A 17,053-nucleotide genomic window follows, 5' to 3' on the forward strand; every position below is an offset into this window, starting at 1 on the left:
GGAAACCTAATTCCCTCAAGTACTTTGGAGAGGTACTCTGCTGAATTAAAATCCTCCCCAGGGAGATTTTGTAAGTACAGTAACACTGCTTAAAGATTGCTGCCAGGCTGCCCATGCCATCCAAAATCCTTCTGGAACTATTTAAAACAACCAGAGTGGAGAGGCTGAAGTGAGGGAAATGTGAGAGATGTGCAAGTGTGCAAGTATGTGACAACCTTTCTGAGAGAAAAAGTGTGGTGATTACCTGAGTCAAGAATCGATTTCTAACACAGCAGAAACAGCAAGCTTGCTTTTTAATTTGTGATAAGAAGAAACAAAGCTATAAGGAAACTCTGATCAGAATTTTATAATAGGTTCTGTAAGAAATTCACTAATAAAAGTGTATCGAAAACACATTATTAAAGTTTTGTGGTAGAGATTCAGGAGACTGAATCCAAGAGCTTGAGCAGAATCTAGCACATTTTTATGAATTCATAAAATGTTTTACAGGATCTCATGAGCAAGACCCTGCAAATTTGGAACCTGAAGCAAATTTTTTTACAGTTCACATATATAAAAACAGAACTAGAGGTTTTTAATGGCAGTGTTGACACGTTGTTAACTATATGTGATGCTCGAAATATAATAAACAAAGAGGGAAAAGAAATTAAAGGATTTCTGGGGTACTCTGAGTTCATCTATGTTTTGTGTCATTTTACCTGGCAGCCAAACCATTAATTGAAACAAAGACAAATGCTAAGTCACTGGCAAAATCCTCCTTCATGTCACTGGAAATTTATAGTGCTCTTCACAAACTCCTTTGGATGAGGACAAAGTTATAACCTGACTGAGCTGCTCCCAGCACTCTGTTGTTACCATTTGTTTCTTTGCAATGTACTGACACACTCCTTTTTTTCCTGACTGGAAAGGCAAGAGAGTGGTGCTTATTAGATGTTATTCATTTCAGGCTTTAATTGTAGCATTTCTTTAAAAGGTAAAATTTTTTAAAAATGCGAAAGCCGAAAAAGACATACATATTCTATAGAGGAGGAAGACAGAGAAATCTACCTAATAATTATCTTTATTTTCCTTTATTTAGTCAAGTTTTGTTAGTTTTCCTTTACAAATACTATGTCTAGGAAAACAACTGCTGTAAAATTAAATACATTAAAGGGGTGTCAATCCTCTTGTTTCACAGAGACAATCATGGTTGTGTTATCATGCTGAGAAGACAGAGAATTGATAGAACTGGGACCATTTAAATAAAAAAAAAAAATCACTTTCACCTCCTTCCTCCTGCATCAGTCTTCATGTATTGTGCCTTGCATGAGCTAATAACAGATTCATTGCAGCCATGCTGTAACTGATTGCTGTAACTTTGCATATTTTCCCGATGTGTATGAAGAAGTAGCACTGAGGCTCTCAGGATTAACAGATCTATGCCTTGAATTACTTCTCATTTCCATTCAAAGTCCATGCAATTTTTTACAAGAGCTCTTCAAAAGAAACAAAGCCAGAAAATTCACAGTAGATTAAAACTCAGCGGGGGTGAATTTATATGTGGTGAAGAAAGGAAATACAATAAGAAAACTGGTTTCACTTATACATTTTTAAAAATGCAGAGCAGTCATGACCTTACAGTGATCATAATTCTCACACCAACACAATATTAAGTGTCTCAAAGGCTGCCCATATCTTTTAATTTGTCTGATGATGGCTTGAAGATCCAAAACAGAGATTCCACAGCTCTGTTCCGGTTCCCAACAGGAGGAAAATAATGGAATAATTTAGGTTGAGAGGGGCCACTGGAAGTCAGGTGGACCAACACTCCCCACCTGCCTTGACAGAGGCACCGCTTAGTCCAGGCTGCTCAGACCTTGTCCAGTCTGGTGTTTGACCCCTCCACAGGCAGAGATTCACCAGCCTCTCTGTGCCCTTGCTGCAGGATTTCACTGCCCTCACTGGGGATGTTTTCCTTGGTATCTGACAGGAACTTCCCTTTTTCTAGCTTGTGTCTGTTGCCTCTGTACTCACTGAAATTTTAAAACATTTCAAGGTTGTCTTGGTGTATCTGGCACACCACAAAGAAAAATTTCCCTGGATTTTCCAAAACAATAGTACTCTGTACTTCACTTTTATCCTGGTCTGATGTTGTCTTCTTAGAAACCATTTATCCAGTGTGGCTTTAGAAAACACAGCTGGAGAAGTTCAGATGTGAAATCCAGAAATCCAGTACCTTTCTTGAGCATTTGAGAAAGTGAGAATAATTGCAGTAGGATAAGAGAAATTTGAGTAAATATCTGGTGCCTCTCTGAATTCATTAAATGCCAGTCTGTACTATGAGTTAAGTGTTTTAATTACTCAGAGTTCAAGCCCGAGTTCTTCAGCTGGCTGTGGTAAATGATTTATCTAACACATGGTATGTAACTGGCCTGCAGTTTGCTCTTAGCTCATCTCTTTGGGTGAGCCTCTGTGATTCTGAGGAATAATCTTGAAATTCCTTCCCAAAGAAGCAGCATCCCCTGCATACTGATATCACTGTGCTGGCAGCCCTTTAAACCCCTCTGTTCTGCTGCCTGAGGAGGTTCACACATCATGCCTGGCCTCACCATCCTGCTCCCAGCTCCACACTGCTCCATGGAGTCCCCTTAACTCCTGAACTACTCCAGCATCTCCACCCTCCTGGACAAGCCCTCTCTTCCAGCAGTTCCTGGTGGCAGCCATCAATAACATCCTAGGAGAGAGAGAAGGGATGAGGATTTTATGAGTATTTTCCCTTTGGGTTCCTTCCTTTCTGAAACCCTACTCTTAGATGAAGCTTACCCAGGGAGAGAAGGTTTTTCCAAAAAGAAGAAGAGAAGAAGAGGAGGAAGAGAGGTCTTCATGCTCTAATACTACATTTTTGCAAGATATAGTCCAGTTGCCTCATTTTTTCTCCTACTCAGAAGTTTCAAGTGTGTGTTAGGTTCTTATTCACTGAACTGGTGTCAGTTAATGGTATCTCAAATTGTTAAGCAGTTTCTGAATCCTCTCTTCTGATGGATGAGGCAATTCTGTCTTTACGTAATTCAGAGGAGCCACATGAGACTTAATTAATATTTATAAAGCATTCAGGATGCTTAGTTGAAAAGGGTGATGATATAAAAGCTCTATAAAAACACTCACAATTTTTCAAATTCTCTGATGTTGCAGGTCAAATTAAAGACTCATTTTTCCCCTTCATTTTCCAGCAGCAATTGTGTCCCCTATGGGTTGTGTGGATACAGTCAATGCCCAGAAGCCAGGAACACAGGGAATTTAAAGAGTGGATAACCTATTTATGCTTGTAAGGGATGGCAGGGCACAAACAGCAAAACCAACAAAATGTTGTTTCCTGTGAATCTGTGCTCTGTCTCCTCTAACCACCACCTCAAGAGACATCTCCCCACGACCCTTTGAGGTCTGCCACAGGCACAGGGAGGTTCAGGCAGGAGCTGATCCAAGGGCAGTGAGGGGCTGGGCAGTGTGGGCAGTTCCTCCACTGGATGCTGCATCCGGAGAGGGCGACTGAGCTGAACGGCATCACGATGGCAGGAGAGCTCCTCAGAACATCTGCAATCACCTTGGCATGTGTGAGTTGGTTGAAAATTGTCTGGGACAGACACCCCAGCTGTCTGAAGAACCTCATTTCTTAAAATTGCCAAGCACAGCCGTGAGCAGATCAGACCAGACTGAGGCTCTTGAGGCCTCTCAGTGATGTCAGACTTGTTTCTACCTCTGCCTCACTTGCAAACAGCTCTTGGTGCCAGCAGAGGAATAAAGCATTGTTTAACTGGGGCTGGAGCAGAGTGGAAACTGTCCCACCCTGCTGCAGGGCATCACCAAAGAGATGCAGTGGGGATCACAGTGACAACAGCAAAGGCACTGGACTGGAAGAGATGTGTTACAGCTGGCAAACACAAGCACCAGTCAGACAAACATCATAGCCCACAGGGAAATGTGTTTATTTTTCAGATCGCATCTATCACGCAGAGGAAAATTATAGAGAGAGTGTGTTGTGTGTGTTTGCATCTCCACTCAGCTGTGCTGAAAAAGGGAAATCATCAAGTCCATGGAGTTGTCTAATATGAGATGATTTAATGGCATGTGGCATAATTCAGCAAGTAATCTGAGGCTCTCTGCCCCCATAGGCAGCCTCTGCTGACATCCTCCAGCCCCTCAGGAAAGGCTTCCTGAGGCTCCTCAGGGTTCCTTGGGATGTGGCTGCTGTCCTCACAGCCACCTGCTGTGCCTTGGTTCAAATGCTGCTCCCACCCCTCATGAGGAGATGAGGGATGGCATGAGCTGCTTATTAGACAGAAAGGTGGAACTCAGTTTATTTCTTGACATACAATGCTTCCTGCAGACATTCCAATGATCTTGTCCCTGCTCTGCCTCAAGTCAAGGGATCACTGGACCAAGCTCCCAAACCATGGTGCCTTGGCAGCACTCTCTGATTGAAGTGTGGGACACGTGGGCCCATCTTGCCTTCACTTTCCTCCCCTGGTGCCAGCTCCAGCAGGTTTCTGGCCCAGAAACATGCCAACAGTGACCAGTGGTGCTTTGCAGGGGGCTGAACTGGGACTTTGATGTGCCTGAAAAACCATCCATAAGAAAAAGGGATGGAGGGGGCGAATGTGCAGAATTTTATTCAGCTATGCAAAACTTTCAAGTCAGCTGCCTAGGAACTGGGGACACAGCACTGAGGAGGAACTAAGGAGGGAGAGGGAAGGGGAAAGATCAGGATTTGTTGGAATCAACAGTCTTGTCAAGATGAGCACGAGTGACATCTCCTGAGATGCACAAAGCCACCTGGACACAGCCACAAAGATGCTCAGAAGGGCCCCAGCTGTCTCCCTGTCCAGCCCCACACCCATGAGCTGTGCAGCAGTGAGCAGCACTAACCCCTCTACCTGAAGGACTTCTTAAACTCAGAGCTTCTCAGTTCTTATTGAGGGCAGGTTCAAATCTACTTTGCAATAGAGGGGCCATCAGGAGGGTTTTTTTAAGTAAAAAACCTCTGTGTGCTGATGAATTAGCATGCTCACTGGTGTTTTAATGACTTCTTTCTGGGATACTTGAGATCAAGAAGGTTATCTTCACTAGCAAAAGCCTGCAGAATACTTTAAAATTAAATTAGTGCTTGTAATGCTTTGCAGAATATTTATGAAGTTGATGTGATACTGTGATAACACCTTGCACCCATACTCAGACTAAATCTTGTAGTTGCCCCGCAGCATCAGAGGAAGGTTTATATCTAAAGGGGGATAAGCTGAGCTGGCAGCCCTGCCAATCCCTCTCCTTTCCATCTGTCTTGCAGAAGGTCCAGTTCTCTGCCTCCCACAGCTGCAAGGGCTGTTTGTTTACATGGTGCAAGGGGAGGGGGACTAATATAGATCTTCAACCCAGAACTCTGGTCTTGCATTTGGGATACTTCAAACTTGAGCCATGCTCGGGTCTGGTCTTGGAGTGATGGTTTCATTTCTTTACAATGCCTGTCTGCACCACAGAGTGCAGGGACATAGGTGAAGAGCTTGTCTCCTAATGCATATTGTCACTTGAAGACGAGTAAACTCCACATGGTATTTCAAGGTGGTGTTCATGTCAGGTGTTGAACACAGCCTGACTCCTGAAACTATAAAAATCAATCACAGCAGCAGATAAAACCAACTGCAAATGAAGTGCGTCCTTTGTCTAGCAAATATTGCAGCTGGCTGCCAAGGAAATGATGTTTTGTTTCTAATGGACAGTCCAGGGACTAAGGTTTGGGAATGGTGGTGCCCGGTCTCTGAAAGGGAACTGCAGCTGTAGATGAAACTTCACCACCATCTGGTGGACACACTGGGGATGGACCCGGGCTCATCTGTGTTTTGCTATGAGCAAAATGACAATACTTCTCTGAAGAAAATAAGTTTAAAATGCAAAGTCCTTAATCCCATTTTACAGGCATCAGGAATTTTTTCTACCCATGGACATAAGTGGCAACTACGTATCTCCTTTGGAAAGTCTGTTTATTTCATTTTATGGTAGCTGTGATAGATCTGAGACACAATTTGTAAAAGTACACCCTGAATGTTAAAGCAAGCAAACAGTGGGGAAAGAGTGTTTTCTTAGGCAATTTATAGATAACCCCTTTATGCTGTTTACACAGCAGTGAGCAGCCAGACTCTGGGTTAACCCCTTGTGTGAGAATGAGTTGGGAGAATAAATCAGTGTACCAGGGAGGACAGAGGACATTGCTGTGGTCACACAGCAGCCACAGGGAGAACTGAAGAAAGAGACTGCGTTGAAGAAGAAATCACGCTGAGCTAGTAGGACCAGGAGTCTCGCTGTGTGCCAGTCACCTCCAGGAGGTCCTGCTTCCCCAGAATTTCCTGCACGAGCTCACCTTCCAGCTTAGCTGAATCTGCAGCCCAGCACGACACACCAGGCTACTGCAGCAGCAATGTCTCAGGCCTGCTGCATCATTTAGATCTGATTCTTTAATAGATGAAGAATTGAGGCTTTAATAACAGATAAGGGAACTTTGGACTGCTGTGCTCAGGCTAATCTTTTAATGGTTGAAAGTGATAGAGAAGCTGCTCCAATTCCTTATCTAGCATTTTCCTTCTAATTATTAATTACCAATTTGTACTTAATTTACTTAGTTCAGAAAATTAACTGCCTGTGTCACTGATTCCAACATTTTTCATTTTTACTGCCTTCTGTGTTGACAGAGGGATAACTTCATAAAAGACAAAAACACATCCAACCTCCTGCCCCGGTTTGCTCTCCCAGCTCTTGGGAGTCTATCTAGAAATACCAGCTTCTAATATTTCTATGCTCCTAGACTTCTGTAAACTACAACTTGGGTTAATGATTACAGCTGGTAAAGGGATGGAATTCTCCTAATATCTAAGCCAGTTTTCCTAGACTTATGGACAAAAGAAACATTTTGGGATAAAAGGGACAGAATCTGCAGGTTTGAGGGAAGAATGCTGGAGTCTTAAAGCCCAGAACTAGAATTAACTCATATCATATTGAACTGCTACAAAAATGTAAACACAAAACGTGTTTAAACTTCCTCATTCCTAGAAAAGGGAACATTCATTTATTACATGCAATGATTTCTTTTGGGGGATTAAAAAACACTTTTTCAAGGATAAATCAAGGAAACTGGAAGCTATAAATGGCCGGCCAGCCAGCAGGACAAAGGGAGAGATTTGCAGGCAAAGGTTCTGAACTATGGTAATTTAGTTTAATGAAGGGGAAATGTAAACACAGAAAAAGGCTCTTACTGCCTTCTGACAGGTAGTAGTTTAATTGGCCTTCCCCATCCTGCAGAGACAAGAGGAAGTCTGATTTAAAAAGAGCTGAACACCATGGTTAAAATTAGGCTCCAGCTAAATTTAAAAAAAAAAAAAAAAAAAAAAAAAAAAAAAAAAAAAAAGTACATTAATGCGGCCAAAAGGTGAACCTACAAAATTTTCCACAGATGTGCAAAATGTTTAACTGGGAACAAAACCTCAGTCTTTCCTCAGCCTCATCTGAAGAGGAACACCAAACCAAAGGTGTGACACTGGTTTTACAGACATGCCAGAGTGAGCAGTTAACAAACCATCCCAGGTACCAATGACACAGCAGCCCTCACCCAGCACAGAGCTCCCTGAAAGAGACTGTGCTTTTGGGGGGATCCTGGAAACTCTTCCAATGAAAATGCACTTAATGAATGCCACTGTCAATTCTGTGGCATTTATAAATGTTGTTTTCTTTGTGTAAATACAATCACTGGAGCCTGAACTCCTGTGATAATGCAATAGTCAAGCCAGCAGTAAACCCAAAGCTCAGGAAATATCACCAGGCTTTCAGTATTTCCAAAGCAGTGCCAGAGTTAAACTGTAAACTGTTAACAGATTTCAGGGTTAATTTGTAATTTATTATTATTAGCCAGGAACACTCTGGAAGATGAAATTGCCAGGGGCAGGATTCCTCACCCTTTTTCCACTCACCAAGGATTTTACTACTGGCAGAGGTAGGAGACTCCTACACCTCTCTCTTTGAAAAGTCTCACACAACACATAAGACAATGTCTTGTCTGATTTCTTCCCCAGTCCTTTCCTGCTTCCTGCTGGCACTCCATTTGGGTTTTTTTTTGACCAGCAGAAATGCTAAGAAAACATTTTTACAGAACAACCTTAATAAAACCCTGATATATTTTACTCCTCAACAAATACAGAGACAAGAAGTATATAATCCATATTACAGCTGCTCCTGATCTCAATGAATCAGCTAGACCACCAGCCAAAGCAGCCAGACCAAGCTGTTTCTGTACAAACCCATTTCTAGTCTGCCCAGGAAAGATGCCCAGACCAGGAGGGCAGAGCTTCACCTGTCTGTTCTGCTCATCACCACACAGCAAGGTCCAACCAACAGGGACAGGGAACCAGTGTTTCCCAGGAAAAGGAAATATCAGTCCTCCCAGGCCATCTATCTCAGCAGTTCTCTTTCCCCACAGTAAAAAATGTTTACATTATCTACCCTGGTTCTTTTCAGTGCAACTGAAGACTAAATTCACTACTTTTATCTAATCTGGGTACTCCCATAGCCAGTGGATAATCCAGATTTTCTTCTCCCTGCATGGGGCTGAGGGGAAGACTTTTTTTTCCTTCCATCATGCCTGCAGCATCCGTCAAACAGAATTCCTCAAACAGAACATGGTATCCCAGCTGAGACCTTATGGACTGCAAAGTTTTGCCCTGTGTCATTCATGCGCAGGAGTAACATGACATCTGCCCTTCCATGGCAGCACGACCCTTCTAAGTCACATTCTGCTCGTGGTCTGCCAGTAAATTGGAGTTTTCTCCTAAGAATTGCTTCACAGCTGGTTTATTTCCTCTCCTGTGCCTATACATCAGTTGGTCTTCTCTCAGATGTAATGCACCGCAACTCCTCTGGTTGGAATGGCTTTCTTCTTTTTGCCTTTCAGATCCTTCTGATATGTATCATTACCCCTGGGATCATGATATCCTCCACTGGACTATCTGGTTGTCTTAGATCTTGTTACCTACAAATATAAAGAGCAAATTCTCTTCCATTCCCAAGGTCACTAATGAAGATACTGAACAGATAAGACTCAAAACAGATCTAAAATCATATCCACTCCTAATAGTAATCCTTCAACTCCAAAATTCTTTCATTGTGGCTGTGACTTGTGTTTCAAGGAGAGGAAAAAATCCACCTCACACCTGTACAAATGCAGTTCCTCAAATTACTTCCTAATGAAAATAGAAAACAGTATCCGAAGTGAGGTGTCTAAGGCCATGTATGAGTTCAGTGAATCTTTGAGCCTAATTTACATAATTTGATCTCCATATCTGGGTTTCCTCACCTCTCAGGGACTGTCGCTCTTTGGAAAAAACATTTGAGACCAAGACACTGCAAATATTATCAGTTTAACTGTGCTGGAGAACAACCTTTTCACACAAATTACTCACAGCAATTACGCTATGTGTCTTTTACTGAAATTTTGCACTGCATAATTACATGCACATAGATTTGTGTAACTAATAGATACTTGGCAATTAATTAAATAGCTTTTGTTTCTCTAACTGCCAATGCTTTATGACAGATGAAAGCTGAAAATCTTTTTGGGGTTTATGGTGTCTCAGGCCTGAACTTTGGCACAACACACAGTGATGAACATTTCCTACATGTTTCTTCAGAAAAGACAGCAAGTCCCTTATTCTAAAGATAGCATCAACTATGATAATGCCTTCTGGATAATTACATTAACAGGCTGGCCAACTTACAGGAGAATAAATAAGGACAATAAATCTCACCCAGCACTGCAAAACACAAGGAACATCTATAAATAAAGACTGAAAAGAAAATATTTCAAGCAGCAACTCAGACCAATGTGAATCTTACCTTGAAAACATAGGGCTACTGAATACATGATGTACCATAAGAGAACAAAGCAGAGAGCTCAAATGATGCTTCTAAATTAGCCTGACAAGCTTTTATTATATAAAAACTGAATTAAGCAAAAACTAGAGATAAGTGTTTATCTGACATCTGGGATTTCAAAAGACTGAGAAATAGGAAGACACTTACAGAAAAAAACATATAAGGTCATCACCAACAAGAATTGGTTTTAATTCAAGCTACTGACAATAATCGAATTCTAAGTTTCCTGCTTCAGCCTAGAGTTGTCAATTCATTGAGCCTTGCTTGCATGTGAACATTGCTAGAGGCCTCTTACAGAATCAGCTGATTATAACTTTTTTTTCCTGAAGAGTGAAGCAGCAACCCTCCTTCTCAATTTAGGTAATGATCATCTATGCAGGTTTTATTATATTAAAACCCCATTCCAATTAATTCACATTTGCCAGATGCTGTCACAATTGCTGACAGGTGTTTATTACACTCTAGGTCAGCTTGAAATCACCATAAGAAGAGAAGTCTGCAGGATCAGAACCATCCCAGGCGTCTGAATGACACACGAACACCCCCTTGAGGAGACAGGAACTGCAAAAAGAACTCCATGTACAAGAATCTTGTGGGCATGGAGGAACAGAGAGGCAAAATGGCACCTTCACTTTGCAAAAAAAGAGGCTCAGGAGTTGGGATGTCACCTCTATCTGCTTTTTAAGTGTCTCTGCTCCAGCTTATACACTAGTAGAGATACATCTACAATGAGAAATTTTAATAGTTTCATTTCAGAAACTACCTGCAGTGGGACAAAGCTATTGAATGAATTATCTCAGTGAGTTATTTAAAAAAAACACAACAACAGAAAAAATAAATCAAAAGAACACTAGAAGAGCTTGTTAAATGTCATATTAGCAAACAGTTTAATTTATTAAAATGACTCCAGTACACCTCTGTGCTTCTACAACAGACACGCATTACACATAACAGGTAAAACACAGTAACATCCTCCAGTCAGCAGTTCCCCAGAAACACGAAAACAACAGTATCTTACATCACCTCCCAGCTCAACCTTCTTCCAGGCCATGCTTGGGGCACTTCTCTGAGGAGCAGGCAGGCAGCTGAATGCAGGTGTGTGTCAGATTCCTGATCAGAGGTGGTGAGTGCAGCCCTGTGCTGCCCAGTGAACACACGGACTGCAGCGGCCGCACCGGGAGCACCATTCCACACTCCCATCACTCTGCCGACGGGACAGCCACAGCATGGGCATGGAGGGGTTGAAGTTTCTCACAGCGTAAAAGACACTGGCCCAAAAAGGTTTGCACACCTGAGTATTATGCTCATAAGAATTATGAGAGACTCGTGTAAGTCTTTTATAAAGTCTTAAAATACAGTTGTGGTAATTCAGGGCCAGTCCTTTTTCTTTTACTGGTTAACTTTACTGAAATCAGCTTGACCTGGAATTCTAACAGCAAAGCAAACATGAAAAGTTAATAAAATCAGAAGACACTGAAGGTGTAGATACAGTGCAAGTGTTGGTTTTAGTCTTTTTGACTGTTACAGCCTGATAATTTTACATTCTGTGCTTTAATTTCAGGGAAAAGCATAGATGTGTGTCAGAACATACACACTAGCATATATACAGGTATACATACACACTTGCTGCAGAATGCAAGGGCTTCCAGTGGCATATGATTCATAGTACCAATCTATCACATGCAGGTTGGGTTTTTTTCCATACAAAACCATAACAGTTTTAGAGGTGCCCCTCCCCCTGCATACATAAGTATCCATTAATGTGTATTCACATGCATTATTACCCTCTCATCGATTTATGTTAACCAGATTTATTTTTTAATTTTTTTTTTTTAATGTAAGCCATAAATTATTTTAGTTGCAACACCTAGCCAGAACACTCCAGTGACACAGTACCTGGGTTTTATGGTAACTAATACCTCCGTTGGCAAAACATTCTTAATAAAATTACTCAAGTTTTGTTTGCTTCATATTGCTTCATTTTAAAAAAAACTTTTTTTATGTACAATCTTTGCTGTTAGTACACTTCAGATTTGCTGAAGTGCAGTAAACTCGTTATGAGAGCTCGTTATTCAGAAGCACCTAAACTTTTTTGATATTAAATGGAAGCCATCAGCAACAAACATTGTATGGAGAATTCATCAGGTGAATGAACAGTGCACATGAGTCAGTATGAGATGAAACTGTTTTCTAAACAGCTGGTAGCCTTCACAAAACAAATTATGTGTGATGTAGTCAGTCCTGCTGAGACAGCAGAAGGACATAAGAACACAAGCGACTCAAGGGTCAGTGTTTATCCATATTAATGTAGCTTTGGTTCAGAAATTCTTTAAGTGTTGTAGAGCACCTGGTTTAGTGACAAAACACATGCGTCTCACAGTGCTAACAGTATAATGCTAATAAACTATAAACTGCAGCTTTCAAATATTAATAGCATTTAATAAAAAAATTTACAGAAATATTCTTGTTGACAAACGTGCAGTACAAATGCAAGCTCCTTGGCCACAAACTCTAATTGTGTGCATCAGATTTGTGCTGGCATTAACAGTGCAAGTGCTGGGATTCAAGTATGCTTTTCCATGTTCGTGTTAAGCAACAGAGATTACATGATGACGTTTGGGGGATTTTCTGCTCACAAGGCCAGGATGTGAGAATCAAGCAAAGCAATGCAGCAAAGGAAATGCTGAATTTCCCTCATCTGGAAGGCATAAAGGAGGGAAAACACATTTCACAAGCAAACCAGCTTCACATACCACCAAGTTATTGCTTCAGCTATATCAGCTGTACTAAAATACAGGACTACAGGTTGCAATCTAATCTGCCCTCACATGAAGAGAAAGTGAAATCTACAGTGCAAATCCTCCATGAAAAAGGATCAAATTGCAACACCAGAGTCCTGTTTCATAGGACAGAATTTATTCATCATTCAGTTTTGCTTGTGAATTAATTTTTTTGTAGGTCAGTTAGATCACAGTCAAAAGTATGTTGTTAACATTTCTGTGTTTCCAGAGGTACTACTTAATGCCAATTTAGGTCTGCTCAACAACAGAATACAATATGAACACTTGTTTCCAAAAAACTGACAAAATTATTGCTGAAATTTTCAGGGCCAAAATTAAAACTTAGTTCACCAAATCAAGACTTCACTCCCCTTAAAAAAAATCTGACGTCCTATTAATTAAAAAAAAAAAAAAAAAAACAACAAAACAAAACAAAACAAAAAAGTCCCTGAACTTATCAGGGTTTTTTTTCAATTAAATAATAATCTAAGATTTTACAAGATATTCACATTCAGGCAACTGTCTCCTGACTCATCTGACAGATGCCATAATAAAAACAAGAACACTACTCTCACATTCCTCCTGACAGCAGTGATTAGTGCAATTTACCACTGCACTACAGTTTCAATAGTGCAAGGTGTGCCTGTTGACATTTCTCACAATCACCTGCTACATGATCATTATTCTCAGATGTCTGTACCTGTAATTTTTCATTAGAATTTTGGCATTTATGTTAACACTTATGAAAAACTATGGCTTTATCCATGAAGTATATAGCCTACCTAAGCAAAACTTTTAAACCATTTATTTAGAACAATAAAACTGAATTGGAATGAAAATTACTTGGTTAAGCCATAAGCTGTGTTGCCACTAAACTCAAGATCTCAGGGTTAGCTATAGAACACCAATATGTGTACTTGTGCATCTGTTACAGTCTTTAAAAGTTCATTTAAAATGTAACACTGATAAAACTTTTTTTACCTCTAATTCTAATAATTTATCTTATTTTTTGCAACATGTTTGATTACTTGTATCGAAAGTGTCATCTGAGTATCGCTGTATTACAACAGGACTGGGACTGTAAGAAACCCATAAATGCACATGTAAGAAGGCACTTGTCTTCCAGTAGTTCAAGTCAGAGAAGGCCTTACCCAGACAGTGGCACCTTACACTTTGAAGGATTAGCAAATGTCCCCAGGCTTTGCCACAGTCTCAAAACCTGTCCTTGTGTCCCTGGACAAAGGTGCTGTGTGTGGACTATAATACCATGAAGCTCATGACGAATTCCAGTAGTTTCTGCCTGTTGCTTTGAGGTAGGAACGTAGTGCCGAGTTCCAAAATGACGTCTTTCCTTTGCTGAGTCTGCTTGAAAACCTGAAGCACAGCATGAACACATGTAAGCATCACCGTGTTAAAGGAATCTCCTTTCTTCTGAGATTTAAATGTTATGGTTTATACTAAGTTTTTCCTCGTTTAGACTTTTTTCATTTCTTGAAGGCTTAGATGGCAATGCCTTTAGGTATTATTAGAATTCACTCAATGTTGAAGCCCTTCAGGGGTTATATAGGAGAAGAAATTGAAAAATAAGTACAGTATGTGATAAAAAGCCAAACCTTAGCATTAAGGGACAAAACAAGCAATCAAAGGCATCCAACTGGAAGTGTAAGCATAAAAACAAGAATTAAGATGCTATACTATAACAGATGCTTAGCAAATATTACCTAGTCCCACTTTTCATTCTAGTTTATCCTGCTGTTGGAAAATGAGATTCAGTATGTGCTTTCCTCACAGCTTTTCAGTCTACCTTTACTAGGCCAATTATTGTTGGATTATTCAATATATGAGAATTTAAAGGCAAAAACTTCAAAACCCATACCCAGCAATGTTTTGCCTAAATATCAATACTTTCAAAATTATAATGCTGTATCTTATCTGGCATTCAGGAAGGCATGCCAGTCTGATGAAAGAAAAACACTTCACTTGCAAAATCTAGATTGATGATTTATAATTCAAAATACTAGTGGTAAAGTACAAAATTGAATATTTATCCTAAAGAACACCTGTATCCTCATGGTAAACACTGAAGGTGTATAAGGATGGTTCTTCTGGAGCATCAATCACCGCTAAGCCAAAATTCAATAACTAATGCTTTCTTCAAGATTTAAGTAGACTTCAAAATTAAATTTAGCTGTTACTGAGCACAGAATGTGCTCTCAGCCTTTCAATATTGTTCAATAGGGACATGGAGTAGAACAGAGGAACTCTACTTGTTGTGAATAAAAATGTCTAGTCATCCAGTCATCCAGACAGGCCTTCCCAGGGGCAAGAAGTGCCCTGTTCTGTAACTTGTGCTCTCTGTTACAGCCCTCAGCCTGAAGGAAACCAAAATGCTCCAAATCCACAATACATTTCCACAGATACATTCAATGATGTTAAACTGACACTGAACAGATTCCTTGAAATGTCCGAATTGTGCTCATTGTTGGTGTGAAACTTGACATTCACCAGCTCTGAGCAAACACTTACTCCAATTTCCTTGAAGACTTTCACTGCATTTTTCACATGACTGTAGGTAGCACTCTCAGCTGCAAGAGAGAAAAACCCAGAGATAAACAAACTGAAGTTCAATTTGGGCTACCTTATGGTGGAAAGAACAGAATGAATCAAACCCAGTTCCAAAACCAGTTTTAACATACCATACACAGCAACATTCTTCTCCGTCCTGCTTATTAAATGCCTGTGTAGCTTCTGAATAAATTCAGACTCTAAAACAGGACCACTAAAATTGTGCACAAAGGTGACAGCAGAGCTGTATGCCTCCAGGAACGGTCCCAGTAACCTCTGCAGGAAAGTGATGTATTGCTGGTGCTCTTGAGACTGGCTCACCTAAGAAAACGCAACAAAAGGTTCAGTGACAGAGACCAGTGGAAACCTGAAATGATGTGCAAGGCATAATGTGGTGAAACAGCAACCAAAATAAAAACAAAAGCACAAAAACTTGTACAGAAACAAGTGTGGGGGCACAGCACAATATGGGACCATAGCTAAAAAAGAGATTTATCATGAGGGACAAAACAGGCACTGAACAACAGACCAATGCTATTTTTTCCTCCTCCAGAGTGCTACTGTTTTCCCAAGATAAAATTAAAGACATCACACTGATCTGCAGCCAACAGAAGGGCTGCCCTACATTTACAGAGATGGACAGAAGTTTTGCAAGTGTTAACAACATATCCTAAGGAGTGTTTGTGTCAGCTCTGAGAAAACTAGTAATATATCTAAAATCAACATAAGCAATCTCTGAAGTGAAACACAGGCTGAATATAAATACCAGCTGGATGTGTCCTTTTTACACTGCATGTAAAGAAGCATTTATTTATTTGTAAATAAAACCAAGATATTTGAGTCTTTATCAGTTTTCAGGACTCTAACCATTGCTCTTCCACCTCCCTGTAAAGATTATGTTTCTTCAGCTGTTTTCCTCATGGCAAGGAGAGAACTGGACTGTACAAAAATACTAACACTGCAAACCAACAAACCACCCCCCTGCCCCAAAATTATCAGTACCTGTCCTGAATAAGCAAAGTAATTTATATCTCTCACAAGAGGGTTCAGCATCAGTAGCCGAAGGAAAATATTACCTTCAGGTAGCAGTCTCTCTGCTCCTCTCCAAAATCACTGTCTTCATCTTCCTCATCACTTCTCCAAGATAATGGCTCAGGGAGTTTTTTATTCCATTGCTGTTCTGTAAGACTGGGGCTAACATCCTCCTGCTCATCCTGCTTAAATTTCAAAAACAAGGTGGTAAATTGGTAAAACTCCAAATCCAGGCAAGCAATAGGTATATTTTTGAATCTCGTCTGGCTTAATGCATTTATTAACCAGTATTTAATGGAAGCAAGTGAGACTCAATTATAGGCAACATCGAGAAAAGGAGAGAGAAGAGACATTTGATGAAAAAGACTGAGTTTTTTTCTTGCTTCCTCCTGGGTTCTAAGGTTTGTTTACTGTGCACAAAAAGGAGCTTATGAAGCAAAGATATGCTGAGTCAGCTGCCTCTACTCCTAAGGCTTTCTCTGCACTGTGCACCTCTGGCAAACTGTACCACACAGCAACTCTCCTACAGCCCTGAAACTGCAAACTGAGGAGTTTTACAGCAATTCTGAGATCAATGCAAAAGAATTAAAGAATGACAAAAGGTCTAGACTTCTGAGTCCTGTAAAGTAGAAAGTAAAAACCCATTTAGCCATGCTACATTTGAAAGGGCTTCAATAATAAAATAAACCCCAAGTTTCACAACAGTACAAAAATAGGTGTTTTCCTTAATAGCT

At 40.5% G+C, this 17,053-nt stretch overlaps 1 protein-coding gene across 4 annotated transcripts in view; it reads right to left on the reverse strand.

Moving 5' to 3' along the window:
- Positions 1-10,014: 10,014 nt before the first annotated feature.
- GPAM (glycerol-3-phosphate acyltransferase, mitochondrial) overlaps positions 10,015-17,053 on the reverse strand; it is a 30,508-nt gene continuing 23,469 nt past the window's right edge. For 3 of the 4 annotated variants that reach the window (XM_083866519.1, XM_083866520.1, XM_083866522.1), the window contains 4 exons: positions 16,364-16,504; positions 15,419-15,608; positions 15,249-15,307; positions 10,015-14,096 (listed from right to left, as the gene is read on the reverse strand). In XM_083866519.1, coding sequence (XP_083722645.1) covers positions 13,980-14,096; positions 15,249-15,307; positions 15,419-15,608; positions 16,364-16,504 — 507 coding nt within the window. In that variant the 3' untranslated portion in view covers positions 10,015-13,979. The remainder of the gene's footprint in view (positions 14,097-15,248; positions 15,308-15,418; positions 15,609-16,363; positions 16,505-17,053) is intronic. The other variant, XM_083866521.1, reaches the window with a different exon arrangement.

The sequence above is a fragment of the Zosterops lateralis genome (assembly GCF_965231275.1).
Source record: "Zosterops lateralis genome assembly, chromosome: 8".
NCBI lineage: Eukaryota > Metazoa > Chordata > Aves > Passeriformes > Zosteropidae > Zosterops > Zosterops lateralis.